The 16,052-nt window shown below is 40.6% G+C and overlaps 1 protein-coding gene across 11 annotated transcripts in view; it reads right to left on the reverse strand.

Moving 5' to 3' along the window:
* The window catches only part of KLF7 (KLF transcription factor 7), a 108,665-nt gene that overhangs the window by 52,311 nt on the left and 40,302 nt on the right, over positions 1 to 16,052 (reverse strand). For 7 of the 11 annotated variants that reach the window (XR_014265193.1, XR_014265194.1, XR_014265195.1 and 4 more), the window contains one exon: positions 14,516 to 15,149. Coding sequence is in view for 5 of the 11 variants with exons in the window: in XM_082467314.1 (XP_082323440.1) it covers positions 14,516 to 15,149 (634 nt within the window). In the remaining 6 variants the exon portion in view is untranslated. The remainder of the gene's footprint in view (positions 1 to 14,515; positions 15,150 to 16,052) is intronic. The other 4 variants (XR_014265192.1, XM_082467315.1, XM_082467312.1 and 1 more) reach the window with 1 other exon arrangement.

The following is a 16,052-nucleotide window of genomic DNA, read 5'->3' on the forward strand; positions in this document are numbered from 1 at the left end:
TACTTCCACTGCCTTTTCTGAAATGAGATTCCTCTTTTCTTTTCCCTCTTCCTCCCTCCCATCCCCAATCCATGCTCTATTCTCTTTTGAAATCAGGTTCTAAATATAATGGCTTTATGAAACCATATTTCAGGCTTTTGCATCAAAAAATGAGGTTCTCAGAGGTGGGGGAAGGAACAGTATCTAGTATAGTGGGTGTTCAATAAATATTGTTTATGGTGAAATACTTTTTAATTTCATGGTTTTTTCTTTCTCCTCAATTCTTATTTTAACATATTTATTTACTTTGTGACTACCAATTATCCATTAAAAGGACATCTGGAATAGGCATCCCACAAAGCCTATAGTTATTACCGTATTATAATAATAAAATAAATGTGTTTGCTGTGTATATGCTGAGTTTAAGCCATTCTACTCAATATATGTTTACCTAAATTTATCTTCATAAATGTTAAGAGCTAGCATATTGCTAAATTATCATGTGGGGAAGCTCTAAGATTTTCCTGAATCATAAAATTCTCCCATCAATTGTTTTTCACCACCTCATTCACGCCCCTTCTTTCGAACTCTTTCTCTTAAGCCTCTGAATATGCTAAATCCAAACTATCAAACCCTCCTATTAAACTCTCTCCACCTTGTAAACTGAACAGTTAACCCTTATGCTAGTTTCCATCCCATAATAGGGGTTTAATGAGTTTCTGCCTCAACACATGGATAAACTTCATTAGCAGCCATGTGTCTCAGCATATTAAAGGCCCTTTAATGTCTTAAAATTGCCCTATTTCAGTTGCTATTGTATAAATTCAAAGAATTCTTATCTATGGCGCTGAGGAGGTTGAAAGTGGTCGATGGGCCCCCTACAGTTCCAGACTGAGGTATTTAATTTCATCCTGCTGATACGCCTGACCTTGAATTAGGGTTTCTATTTTATATAAATTAGTGTATTATCACATTGGCATCATTTTAAAAGATGAACAGCATCAATAAAAAACACCCTTTCCAGAAAGAGAAGCGCGACTTCGTATCTCTGAATCATCCATGCTGCTTCTGACCACTGACAGGAGCCCTGATCTCATGTAATGCCCTGTCTTCCTTTAGAACTCCTTATCTGACTGGCTCTTCCCTTCTTAACTGCTGGTCATTTCTGTGACACAGCACCTGACATCTACGGGCACTTAATACCTGTTTGTAGAATGACTGAATGAACAAAGTAAATAAGACTACTACTAAATTCTACTAAATAGAATGCAAGCCTAAGGGACATGGTACAAATTTTAATACTGCCAGTGGCAGGTTGTATATCCTGGACTAAGGCATTTTTACAGTTTTGGTCCTCAGTTTCCACTATATGTGATAATGCTTGATTTTATTATTTCATATGGATAGAGTATTAACATTTGTCATTTTAATGAGTGAATTGGGAATGTTATAAGAAAGTCTCTCTTTAATTTTAAAGTAAAAAAAAAAAAACGGTTTAATAATAATGACCATAATAATAGTAACTATTGCAGTAACAATAATGGGCCTGGAAACGGAAGATCATTCCTTTGTAATTTCCTTGTTCTGGCTCTTAGTCACTTGATGAGGCAGTATGTTTAAGGATTCTCCCAGCTTACCTATTTAGAAGACACTTAAAGTAGTTTTCATTGTCAATTTGTATTTAAACTATAAGTTTCTCATTTCCTCTGAATAATGGGTTATGAAGAAAAATATCTGTATGACTTCTTTTCCCCTCATGAGTTAGCACAGAAGTTAAGAGCTCGGACTGCAGCAATACTGTTTGATTTGAATCTTGGCCCAGCCATCTAGGACCTCTGTGACACTGGACGAGTTACTTGACCTCTCCTGGTCTCATTTTTCTCCTCTGTGAAATAAGAATAGCACCTGTGTCATTAGATTAATATGGCTTAAAGGGTTATATTTGTAAAAGATTTCTGTTAAAAAAAAAGACAACAGGCCCAAAATGGAGTCATTTGTGCTAAGCCCCACATCATCAAACCAAGACTTAATACCTAACTTAACTATAGTTTTAGCCTCCCCCAAGGATGAAATCTTAAACAAGTCAATCTGGAATTACCTGGTCAGCACTAGTGAGGTAATCTGCCTGAGAGACCCCTGCCATCCCCCCTAAAGGAAGATGATCTTGCCACAAACAGCTCTGTGCTGGTATAACTTCCTTGTCCTGCCACCTTCTGCCTATAAAAGTCTTACATTTTGTACAGCTCTTCAGAGCTCCTTGCTATTTGCCAGATGGGATGCTGCCCATTTCTTGAATCATTGAATAAAGCCAATAAGATCGTTAAAATTTACTCAGTTGAATTTTGTTTTTTAACAGATTTGGAGGCAGTGGTGGGATCCAAAGGAAACTTCTGATGGCTTCAGAGGTAACGAGAAACACAGGCACTGGTACCTGTAAACCCTTTGAGTTCTTTGTCTTTCTCATTATTTTCAAGGGCTGTGGGTAAGTTCCTCTCAGCTCTGAGTTCTGCTCTCTTTGCATTGAGCTCCTGATCCAATTGGCTTTCCAGTGCAGGGTTAATGGGCCAGTCTGGTATGACAGGAGGCTCTAACCGAGTGCCAATCCTTAGCCCTTGGTTAGACCACGGTCCCAGTCCAGGGCTTAGTGGGTCAGCGTGAGCTGGCAGATGGTCCCACCTGGAACCCAAGTCCCTAGCCCTTGGTTAGTCCACAATCCCCATTTATTAGGGACTGTTAGTTTAGTCTGTAGCTCCTCATTGGGAACAGCTGGTGGTGTCCACCTAGCGCCTTCTCTTGGCCAGTATGCAGTAACATCTCTTCGGTTACTGCTGGTATGTTAGTGTGCATATGAGGTAAAGACTATTGCTAATGGGAATCTCAGAAGACAAAAGTCACAAAATTGATCGAGCACTTAAAAGCTGTTAGAGCGCTTGTCATCTAACTCAAAAGACTCCTGTGTTAGGATAAATTGGTCACAAAACAGGTTAGATTGACACCAGGTCACCTGCCAATCCCAAGAAAATTTCCACACAACAAAGTATGCTGTAAAATACCACACAATCCCCAACCCAGTGCCACATCCCTCTTGGGTATTAATGCTGGCTCTGAGAGACCCAAGGCTTAGCTAAAAAAATTGGGATCCTTACATTTCAAAGAACTGAGTACACTACTTCTGGCACACCTGCTTATTTTATGTCTAAGAACTATGGTCCCGGAAGCTATAAATATCTTAACAACAATGGCAAAACCTTACTAAAGACAACCTAGAATTACAACAGCTGTTATAGGGAATGTTCCAATTAGACATGATCATTTAAGAAAGCGTGCCTTAAAACAAGGGTTTCCAAATCAAACAGACAGAATGGGATACCTACTGTAATTGGCATGCAGAGGCTCCAAAAGGCTCCAAAGTTCCAAAATACCTTTACTGAAAGATTTGTTATAAAAGGCTAATGAAAAGACTCAAGAGGTACCTAAAACCAAAGACCATATGAGGGACACAGCTCCGACTGCTCCCCTCTACCCTCCTTTACTGGAGCATTCATTCTACTGTCTTCTGTCTGAATTGTCTTTCCATTCTGAAGAGACTACAGGACTGTGAACAAGTCTGCCATGTTAGTGGTCATACAGACACCCCCATATCTACCCTCAAAGGAAGGTCCCCATATGCAACCCTCCCAGAGTTGAGAGGACTCTGAGGGATTTTCTGGTAAACTGCTACATTATTTCCTTAAACAGCCAAGGAAAAATAAAATTAAAATTAATGGAGGGGCTTCCCTGGTGGCGCAGTGGTTGGGAGTCCGCCTGCCAATGCAGGGGACAGGGGTTCGGGCCCTGGTCTGGGAGGATCCCACGTGCCGCGGAGCAACTGGGCCCGTGAGCCACAGCTGCTGAGCCACAGCTGCTGAGCCTGCGCGTCTGGAGCCTGTGCTCCGCAGCAGGAGGGGCCGCGATGGTGAGAGGCCCGCGCACCGCGATGAAGGGTGGCCCCCGCTTGCCGCAACTGGAGAGGGCCCTTGCACAGAAACGAAGACCCAACACAGCCAAAAATAAATAAAATAAATAAATAAAAATTTTAAAAAAATAAAAAAAAATTAATGGAAAAACCTTGTCAAATTCTGGTAGCTAGTACAGCCTGCAGATGGGATCCTGGGAAACTGGCAGAAGCCAGCGAAGAGTGAGAGTTCTTAGCAGAGGGAGCTCTCCCGAATTTCTGTCTGTTATGCCCAGTTGGGGGAGGAAAATAAAATTTCACATTGCCCTTTCCTTTCTAAATCCAGATCCACTGGTTATTGATCCTTTCTCTCGCAAGGACAGCTGTTACCTTCTTGTTTGTCTTATTTTACGTCCTGAGAACTTGGCTTGTCAATTTGAGGGCCTCAAGATATGACTGGGCAGAAATGTAGGTTATATCCCATTTGCTGCTAGATATGGCTGGACAGAAATGTGGGCTAGACTCCATTTTCAGCTTGGGTATACAGCCAGCCCTCAGGGGAATTGTCTAAGTCTTTATTTTTTTCTTTCTTTCTCCTTTTGACTATCTTTGGGAGTGGCTCTGGATCTTGGGAGGGTAATAACTTTTGCACCCTCTTTGGGGACACCTCTTGAGTCCATAGGATTGTTCAATACTGCCAGTATTTTTCATTTCATCTTATTTATTTATATTTATTGCGTGTTTCAGCTGAAAACTGACAAGATATTTGAAAGCATTTTTTAAGTAGCTTTGTGATCAGAAGTTGGCCAAACTGGAAGCTGATATTCAGAGCCTGATAGAAAAAAATTTTTAAACCTTCTCCCCTAAGAGAAATGAAACTATGTACCCAGGAGGAAAAAAATAAAATAACAAAAAACATTCTGATGCCTTTGTGGAAGGATTTACTAAAACATTCCGAAGGCAAACAGCTCTAAATCCGGAACATAAATTTTCATTTCCATCTTAGTTGGAAATCCTCTCCCCAGTATAAAAAAGCAAATTGAAGATAATGTGGTTGAATAAGCAAATCAACCCCTTGATAATCATTTAGGCTACAATCCACTTCTTTGAGAAATTAAAAGCAACTGCCCCTATCTTACAAATTTTTGCAAAACCAGAAATGCAGCTCTAGAAACAATTCGAAGCCCAATCCCCAAACCTCCCCTATTCATCTCAAAAGACTTGGAGGTATTGTAAAAATTCTGGCCTTATGAAACAAGAGTCCTTCTTGGAAGAACTTGCATTCTTTTCCTGTGCCTTTGAGATGTAAATGTTCTACCAGGTCATCTCCAGGAAATCGTATCTAGGCCATATCTCTTTGAAATGCAAACTCCAGGGAGGTAATTCTTATCAAAGGGAAAAAAGGGGGGGTAGGGAGTTATTTGGAACTAAGATAAATGAAAAATCTTAAGTGTCTTCTTCACAAATATTAGTGAAAAGCTTTAGCCATCTGAGCCTTAACTTATTCCGTCTGCCAAACACACAATTTTGATCCAACTTATTTTATATAACTAGTGAGTTTTGTATTACTGTACCTAATTCATGGCTAAAATTTGAGAATGGAAGCTTTAAGGTCTCTGAGTCTGTCTGTATGTTTATGTGTGTCTATATACACAGTTGACACTTGAACCACAAAGATTTGAACTGCTTGGATCCACTTGTTTGCAGGTTTTTTCCAACAGTCAGTATTTCAGTACTATATGATCTGCAGTTGGTTGAATCCGCAGATATAGAGGAACCATGCATACAGAGGGCGGACGATGAGTTACACACAGATTTTCCACTATGCAGAGGGCTGGCACCCCTGAACCCCACATTGTTCAAGGGTCAACTGTATATGTGTTGTAGATGTGTGGTATTTTCTACCTCTGGATGGTATTGCTAAAATTAATTTGTAAACGGCTCCATTTAATTGGTTTAAAAACAAATGTTATATAAATTGAACATAGTCTCAAAAATATGAAAACTAACTCAAATGTTTTTCAAGTTCACATGACCTAGGATAATCTTCAGTAAATAAAAGCTAGTTTAAGTTTGTTGGCTTAATTAAAATAGATATGTCTTTAGAGTTATCAACATTGAAAATAATGCAGACATACAACTTTTATTCTACCTGGGTTTACTAGTCAAATAAGTTCATGTTATCTCCGTTACAAAATTTTTCAGCAAGAAAAATAACTTGGTATGATAAAATTTTCATGAGTAATCTAAATGTAACTGTTAAGAACAAGTGATTTAAGTAGATGTAAGCGGGTAAGCGCTTCCACTTTCCAGCAATAACTATGGTTTATGGTATATCTACTTAAATAGTTTCCCCAATCTTTTTGGTAACTTGAAACCTTAGAGCTTTGCTAAGTTAAATTAAATGATGAATAGTCACTGACTATCTAGATCATTTCCATTTAAATACTGGAACATTAGTCCTGAACATAGGTTTATCTACTTTTAGCTTCTTATTACTGAGAAACTTGGGTTTATTAGTAGACATGGGGTTTTTTGCCACATTGGAAAATTTATTATGAGAAAGAATATACTTCTAGAAATTATGAAATGTATTTATAAATCTGCCAATCCACAGAATGCCCATATAAGAGACAGTCCACAATTTCTTACATCTTAGTTTTCACTATGAATTAAGGATGTATTCCTTATTTTCAATATTATCAATATATGTAATTAAAACTACTTAGAAAAAAATAAGGGTGAAGGAAAACAACTGTGTATGAAAAGTAGGTAAGGAAAGTAAAATGATTGATTGTTCCAAAATGAGGAAGAGAAAAAAAAAATAGGACAAAATTGTAGAAAGTTTGTGGAAAAGGAACCTTGGGAAACAAATTTTATGTGTAGTCAGGCTGGCTAAGATTAGAATGAATTTATTTAAGTTTAAAAAAAATGAGTTTTAATATCAAAAGTACACTGGTACAAAATTAGAATTTGGTTTTCTCTGTTAAAATTACAAGGCTTTACTGGACTTTTAGTCTGCTTTTGATAACGGATTGTGAAATTTTCTTTATTTTTTAAGTAATCTGCCTGGACAGTGAAGATTTTGTGTCTTACCACAGTAACTTACCGTGCTTCACACTGTCTTTATCAGGTCTTTGATTGCTTGAGAAAACCCAATCTTCTCAATATTAAAAGAGCTAAGTTTTGCTTACAACTATGTAACCTTCTGTATTTGCCTTTAACAATATCTACTGTCACTATTAAATGGATATTTTTGACACACTTCCCCCCAAATCAAATTCTAAGTGAAGTTTTTTGACTTCAAACTTTCTTTGGGATTTTCCAGAGGGCCCCTGGAACATCTCAAGAGATTTGTTCTCTCTCCTCATAAAAAGAAAGATGTTAAACTAAATAGGCTTATTTGATACATTAAATTAAATGAGAAGCATTGTCAAATAGGTAACAATAAGTCTTCTCTATTTCGTATTTGTATATGTTATAAGTGTTCCAGAAATCGTATGAAATTCCTGGAAATCTTAAATGTTCTGGTAAAATGTTATCAGTCGTAATTCCAGTTACTATCTTAAAATGTATATCACAGAAATAAATACACTTCCTTAGCAAATGATTTCTCATCAGATATTAACAGTGGGCATTTTAAAGTCTTTTATAATTTACAGGCAGTTATTGTTTTACTCTGATATTTTTGCAAAAGTGAGACTCATGGAAAGGACCTTACCAAGTGCTCCTGACCACTGACACTGCTGCAAAACTAGAAGGCACTGAACCTTGGGTACATATCTCACAGCTGAAGAAGGCTCTACCTAACATCTGCTCCTGGGCAAACTCTGGAGACCTGCAAATCAAACTAACTAGGAAGAGAAGTAGCTGACATCAGTATAGACTGCTTCCACCCAAGATGCTAAATCAAGACTTCATACTTTAAGCATTAAAAACCCTTTCTTCTTCTCTTTCTTTCCTTTACTGTGGCATTGGCCTGGAATGACAACACCATCATATCTCCCAGGCCATTACCAAGGGGGATAACCTTTTAGACTGCTGGATTTGCCATTAAAAACTCCAACCTGTCCATAATGCTAGAGACCCCCTTGTCCTTCCTGCGACCAATTTTTCTTCTATTCCTAATGTCCTGTAAACTACAATTGAAGCCCCCTTAGAAGTCACTTAGAGGGTCTAACTTTTACGGCCAGGACATTCAGTGCCTTGTTTTTACTTTTCTCTGATTATAGCTGTACTTGCCCAACTAGACACAACACCTAGACAAACCATAGTATATTCGCACCCTCACATCCTTATGATTATCTAAATCAGATCTTACCCCAATCATGAAAAGATCTTACCAGCAGCACCCATTTCTTCAAGGAATTTAGAACAACTTTTTATTTGGGGCGAGGAGATTTACTTTCCAAATGCACTGAAAAACTAACTGACCCCTGGCTTGAATGGGCAAGTGCAACGATCCCTGCAAATGAATCCGTTAACAGTGCCACATTCATGGGAATGGTTTGTGCCCTGACATGATTAATCTTTGTCTGTGGTGATTATCATTCTCCTTGGGCTTATGCATGCCTAGATGGCTGGTACATAACCAGGCAATGCCTCTTAGGTTATCTAACTGTGCCCCTAACCATCCACAATCAAACTGAGGCACCTCATTGGTCAACTCCCCTGATTTACATTGTCAAGTTAGAAGGGACCTATCAGAAGGCTTCAGGACTCAGGGTTCGCTTCCTTTGGCAGGCACCTATTTCCCTGGTTAGGAGTGAGTACAAATGAGACTATGATCAGGAACCTTCCTTAACTCTTGAAAGTACTGCAGAATCCACTGCTAAAGCAACAGCTGCCCAAGAAAATTCCTTAGACTCTCTGACCAAGGTTGCTCTTGATGATGGGATAGCCCTTGATTATCTTTTAGCTGAACAATAAGGTGTCTGTGCTGCGTCCAATACCACTTGCTGCACTTGGATTAACACTTCTGGGGAAGCTGAAACTCAGCTACATAAAATCACTGAATAAGCCACTTGGCTTTAAAAAGTGACTCCTTCAACGAGGTCTTCCTTGACGTATTTGATTTTGATTGGTTTGGGTCTTGGGGAGCATGGCTCTGAAGTGCACTCCAGATACTGGGAATTGTCTTGCTTACAATAATCATAGTAGTCTTCCTGGTGCACTTTAAATGCACGTTTAAGTGCATGTTCATGGCCACTAACCACCAAGCAAGTAATACCCTAAGACTGAAATGTCAGAAAAGGGATGAAGAGAATGACCAACTTAAAAAGTGTGAACCTTAAGTCATGACCTGTGAATAGCACACAGAGAATCAGCAAAAACTGTGAGATCTTCAGAGCAGTAGCTGGGAGTGGCATTAATGCGTTAAATTTTGATCACATCTCTCAGGCTGAGTCTGATCAGAAGGGCAGAGTTGTTAAAAAAAGAGACAACTGGCCCAAAATGGAGTCACTTGTGCTAAGCCCCACTTCACCAAACTGAAACTTACAATTTTAATATAGGTTCACCCGCCCCAAGAATGGAATCTTAAACCAGTCAATCTGGAATTACCTGATCAGCACTAGTGAGGTAATCTGCCTGATAGACCCCTGTCATCCCCTAAAGGAAGGTGACCTTGCCACAAACAATCAGCTCTTTGCCGGTACAACTTCCTTGTCCAGCCCCCTTCTGTCTATAAAAGTCTTTTGTTTTGTATAGTGCTTCAGAGCTCCTTTCTATCTGTTAGATGAGATGCTGCCCAATTCATGAACCACTGAATAAAGCCAGTAAGATCTTTAAAATGTACTCAATTGAATTTTGTTTCTTAATACTCTGAACAATACCTGGCATATAGCAAGTGTTTTTAAGTATTTGTTGAATAAGTAAAATAAATTATATTTCAAACTTTAAAGAACTTTCATTATATGTATAAAATAAGCACTTTTGTTTGCCTCTTAAATACTACACTCATCTTTTTGTTTGTAATGTTTTTACCCACCTTTCCATTTAAAAACAATTTCCCTAAATCCTAATTAAACTTAGAGATTGTGCCACATCTTGATTCACTATGACCACCCCAAAGCAGATATAAAATGCTAAGTAAATTGCACGTTCGTTTTATCTTTTCACTTAGAAAGCATACTTTTATATTTTTCAGTGCAAAATCTAGAATGTCCGATCACCACCCATGGATTAGGCTAAAGCAACTCCAGTCTATAGAGAGTTCTCCAAGTAGCACAAGAGAGGACGTGGCCTCTTTTCTCCCTCCTCTGTGACCAACAACCAAAGATTTCATTGCTGGCCTTTGTCCGGACTTTACCAACCTGACTCATCTTAATAGTGTAAATGTGGACATGCTTTTATATGAATTTCCGTATTAGAAAAGTCTGCTCACTTAACACAAAGCACCATTTCAATCACAGACTTTCTTCCTTTCCTACTCAGTAGTGATCGAGAAGAAATGTAGAATATTATTCTTTCTCATTTTGAATAGAAACTACTAACATTTTAACAAATTGATTTTTGCTGAAAATAAGCATAATAAAGTGGGTTTTTTTTAAATTGAAAGTGAGGGATTCCGCTGCATCAAAATATAAGAATTATTTAGCTGTCTCCAAGAAGATGAATAAAACTATGAATATAATGGTTGACTTATTGAGAAAGAAAAATATATTATACAAAGACCAGAAAACAGAGTGGGAGAGAAAGGTCTGTAATGGCTTGGCTGCTAAAGGACATTTTTATGCTCATGCCAGCACTAAGTGCTCTTCCCAATGAATAAACCATATGTCCATTTTTATATGCTTCCTTTCACTAAGATTCTGCTACTTCACAATATTCCTTTTGTCCCAGTCCCTGCCTCATCTTCTGCCACTCCCAGCCTGGCTCCCTCATCCCTCACTTCACCTCCTTGGGCAACCAGTATTTGTGCCCTAGCTACCAACTTGAACATCTGCTACCTGAAAAAAAGAAAAACCACCTCATTGCCTAACATCCTCCAGGGCAAAAAGTTTGAAGGATTCAGCATCCTCAAAAAACAGCCACAGAAGGGAAAAAAAAAAAGAAGAAGAAGAAGCGGCGTATCTTTTCCAGCTCAGTAAATCCTATCTGTATAAAGATTAAATGAATAACACTTTTAAAAATTCTTCAATGCAAGGAAATCCATGTTACCAACAATGTATTGTCTTTCTTTATGCATAGACAGAGACCCACACATTTTATTTCACATTTGCAAGTGTGTCTCTTTTTCAACATATTACCATATAGAAGAGATAGATCATATATATAACTCTAGAGAACAAAATGCCAATATTTCCCCTTTCTCCTGGATGGTTTTCTCTCTCTCTCTCTGTGTCTCTCTTTTTATGTCCCAAAACACTTCCCCAGCTGAAGGATAAGAAAATATTTTCACTGAATTAAAGTGAGCCCTGTGTTAAAACAGCTTGCCTGAATCCAACCAGAGTCCATTTTTTTAAACTTCATTTCAACATTTGGTCAGCGGCTCTCCCTACTCCATTCACTTCTAGCAGCAGACTCGTCTCCAACCTGAATTCCCATCACCCTATACCTTGGCCCTCAAGCTTTTTACTAGTCTACTTCCTTGATATGTTTGCACTTAATTTGATTCCATCCTTCATGCTTTTTTCATTATTCTTAGTTCATCCACACCACATAAATTATCACTTTTGTTTCTTTCAGTTCCCCATGTGCCCCCTTCACACCAATTCCAAATAAATACTTCTGATTCTCATCCATTTCATCCAAATTAATTCAGATTCCCTCTCCTCATCCCCCATCTCCACTTTTACCTCCCCTCCTATCTGTTTCTCTTTCTTATAGCACCTACTTTTCCCTCCATGCTTGTCTCTGCAGAAGGTTTTACTGGCAAAATGCTTCTGGAGGGTGCGAGGCCATTGCTTCATGTGTTGTTTTAGGAAAGTCATGCTCTACATTACTGCCAACTTCAACGGGCCAATGCCTGCATGTCCAATTTCACCCTCCATGAATAATGTCCTTGTATCATCACCCCTACACTGAAATTATGGAAGTGAGGAAAGAAAAGCTTCTTGTTTTTTGGTGGCATTTAACTTTAAGTGGTTTATTTCTAGTTTACATAAAGCTGTTTTTGCACAAAATCACTGCTAATCAATATCATCGGCAATAGTCACAACTACAACCAACCCTATTACTATCCTTAATGAGCTCTTACCATCTGCCAAGTATTTTACATATGCTTACTCATTTAATCTTCAAAACAATCTAGGAGGTAAATTATCCCTATTTTACAGGTGAGGAAACTGAGGCTCAGGGAAGATACATCATGTATCCAGGTCATAAATCTAGGAAGTTGTAGAGCCAGAATTCAAACCCAAGTCTCCCCGACTGCAAAGCCCTGCTCTTAACCACTCTGCAGTACTGCCTTTCTAATAATGCATGGTGCCTTCTTAGGTAAATTCCCCACGGGGAGGAGTCTTTCCACTTTAATCCACTATAAGGCAAGGGGTTGCAGGTGCTGGGAAACATAATGAGCTCCACCTTGATAATCACTCTGAACAAAAAACAAAGCACAAAATACGCATCACGCCTCAGAGTTATCCTTCTAACACATCCACTGGAAAGAGGGGAGAGGGAAAAGAAGAAAATGCCCTGGACTCACCCCCAAAAAAGACTCTCTGCTTCCCCAGAGCCGTCCAGTCTCCATACTAGGTGGGACATTGCCTGTCTCACGTCAGTAATGAAAAACTGTGCTCATAAGCATGAATCCCACACCCCCAACAAAGCTCAGCCTTCTTGCCGCATCCTGCCTTCTCTGGTTTCCTGCGGGGAACAGGAGATGAGTCATGGCTGAAGCCTGGGAGCACTGCAGTGTCTTCTCGTTACTTTACTCACTGACTTGAGAAAGAAAGACATATAAATAAAAATGACCTCCAGGACAATATCAGAGAGAGGGAAAAAAAAGCTGAAAATAGCAGGAAGCTTTCGCCTTGATGTATGTGGACTGAAGGACTTGAACCCAATTTCCAGTGGGAACCCTGAGTGGCACCCGAACCTGAGCCACGGGTTCAAAAGTTACCTTAGGGGACCTTCCCATGAACCAAGCGAAGGCACAAGGGGAAGTCAGTTCGGAATTAGAGGAGAGCATGCCTAAGTCCTGTGGTGTGAGGAAGCAATGTCCACCCTCATCCTCCCGTGGGAGTACCTTCCAGGTTCACGGTGGTGATGGCTTCTAGTCACACATTATGCACTCCTACCTCAGGGAAGCTCCTCTGTCCTGCACAAAGACATTTCGCAGACCCCCTCCCCCCAGAACATTAAAGCTGAGAGGGGCCTTAAGATCCGGATTGTTTGGCAGATGTGGAAAATGAGGCCGCCAGTGAAGTAAAGCTATGTGCTCAAGGTCACAAAGCTAGTTAGTAATAGCATTAGAATAGAACCCAGGTTTTCCTGATTTTCCAGCCAATGAACTTTGCACTGTACACTTCCTTGGTGACACAGTCCACAAACCACCACAGAGTACCCGGAAGACAAGCAGTGAGCCCGAAAAGAACTCTCACCAACACATCTCCCAGCCTAGATCCAATCACCTATTTCTCCCTGACAGCACTCTGATTCTGCTGTTTATACTTTCGGAGCTTTTCCCTGTTCAGCTTGTACTTTGCACGCAGTATGCAAAAACCATACCAGCAATACACTGTCAGGGACTCATTAAAAAAACCCCAATGACAGTAATTGCTCCTACAATGCTAACCCCAAGAAGAGACACCAGCCCTAAGCTTCCAACTCAAATCAGAGAACAAAGACCAGGTTCAAGGAAAATGCTCATCTCACTCTTTTCTCTGCAAACCCCACTCTTCCAAATTATCCCATCGCTCCCAAGATCAACATGATTCCTGGGAGTCACCACAGAAGTCCTGAGGAAAATATACAGTCCCCGCCGGTCCCCAGCGCCCTTACCACACACATAGCAATGTAATCACTTTAGCAACTTCTCAGTAACAAGCTCATTAAAAAGCAATTCTGCCATCTCTCCATTAAAGCATGCGCCAGAGAACAATGCAAAAGAGGAGATGCCAATTAATTATAGAATGATCACCTCTAATGAACTCTGAAACCCTCCTGCTGTTGGTGACTTTGATGAAAAATCACGGATGCTGGAAAAAGAGTGAATAGGGACACCTTGGCTACCTTGTTCAATTGTGAATTTCAAATGTACCTCCTCGGATTCCAGTGTTGATCCAAACTGCAAAATGACACTGATAAAACAATGAAAAGTGTCAGGAAAGTGACAAGTGCACATATCACGTACGGTTGTGAGTCACACCACCAGAGCCCCTGTTCAGGCATCCTCAGTAGTGTCTGATTCTACACCGTGGTTGGCATTGCCTCTGAAAGTGTCTCTGAGCCAGTGAGTGACAAACCCATGTCCTGTGCTCAGGACACCTGGAGATCCTAAGGTAGCGAGTGAGTCACCTGCTTCCCCACCCAGGCCCACCTGCCTCTCTACACCTCCTAGTTGGCATGGATGCCACTTCTCGGAACAGAGAGAAGCCCTTCCCACCACGAGGCTAAAGGAGGAAAAAGAAGAAACCACGTGCGGCCAACTTGTACCACTACCTGTGTGAGTCCTCTGGTGGGCCTTTAAGTGGGAGCTTTTTGTATAAACTTTCCGGCACCCGTTAAACTGACAGCGGTGAACCCTCTTCTTGTTTTCGGGGCATGCCTCAGCCCCTACCCCTCCTTGTTCACTGTCGCTCTGTCCACTCTTAACTGTCCCAGCTGCCGCCACGGCTGCCGCTGCTGTCGCCACCCCTCCCACCTTTACTGAGCTGAGTGCAGCCTTCTTGGCCACCAGTTTCAACGTCACTGTGCCATCCACGGCTGAGAGAGTCTGTGAGGTTTTGACCAGATGGCGGCTGAGCTCAGGGGACGAGGGGGGCGTTAATGAGGTCACTGCGTTGAGCTGGGCCTGGTTGACGGCTGTGTAGCTGTCTAGAGAAGAGCTGGTTGGCTGGAGGCTGAGGCAGGTCTCAGATAGCAACTTGTCCCTAGAGAGCAAAATGTCCACTGCCGAACTCTTCTCACAGATGGTCGCTTCCACAGGGAGCAGCAGGGGGTCTAAGCGCCGGAAACTTTCCTCAATGCACGGGGGAGGAGAAGCACGGAGGAAACAGTCCAAGTCCTCCCCAAAGGTCTCCGAGATCCTCCTAGGCTCCGTCTGCAGGTAGCGTTCCAATTCAAGGCATGTCTGCAGAGGGGAAGGAGGGAGGGAGAGAAACAGCCATCAGAAGCAAAGAACACCATAAGACCACATGTTGACAGGCTGAGGAAGAAGATACAGGAAGGAACAGAGAATGTTTCATGGCTCGTATCTGAAATTCTCTTGCTGAAAGGTCTGACCTTGTTATTTCCTCCCTGGACACTTCTGAAGGGTTCACAAGGGTCACATCTATAGTTAATGGGGAACTAGAAGCCCAGAAGGGCTATCTCACACCATCAAGTTCCCTGAGAACATTTAATGTTAAAATGGTCTCATGCTCCACAATCCAATTCAGCAGGTGAGATGCTCTAAGCCTCCCTAGGAGTTCCCACGCAAGCAAGAAGCAAATAGAATCAGACAAGGTTTTCATATCGAGATAAGACCCCCCACAGTCCAACTTAATTTTTCAAATAGACTTTAGCAAGTCACAAAAATAAGCCAATTTTCCAACTTGACCTGAAGAATAAACCATGCCCACCCAAACTAAGTCATGAGCTGAACCAACAGCAAGCCCTGCCTTGGGAATGGATTCCCTAACCAGCAGGAATGGACACTGTTCTAAAGAACGCCTTGTATAAAACCTTTGATGCACATGACAAATCCCCCATTGTTTACAGCAAGTTATTCAAAATACAATTGCTACATACTGTGTGGCAAGGAGCATGAGTCCCATTACAATAGTTTGACATCTCTGACTCCATGATAAAAATAAGTTCAATCATAGCTATTTGAATTGTTAAAGATAAGACACAATCTATTTCAATATAAAGTTTTCACCTGGTAAAGAAGTGAGGAAAAAGAAACCAAAAAAAAAAACAGAAAGGTTCAGAGTTTCAACAAATCTTCATCCATGGTGCATGTAAGTCTTTGTAATGGGGGAAGCGCTTTTAT

Source organism: Balaenoptera physalus, assembly GCF_965194825.1.
Source record: "Balaenoptera physalus genome assembly, chromosome: 6".
Classification (NCBI taxonomy): domain Eukaryota; kingdom Metazoa; phylum Chordata; class Mammalia; order Artiodactyla; family Balaenopteridae; genus Balaenoptera; species Balaenoptera physalus.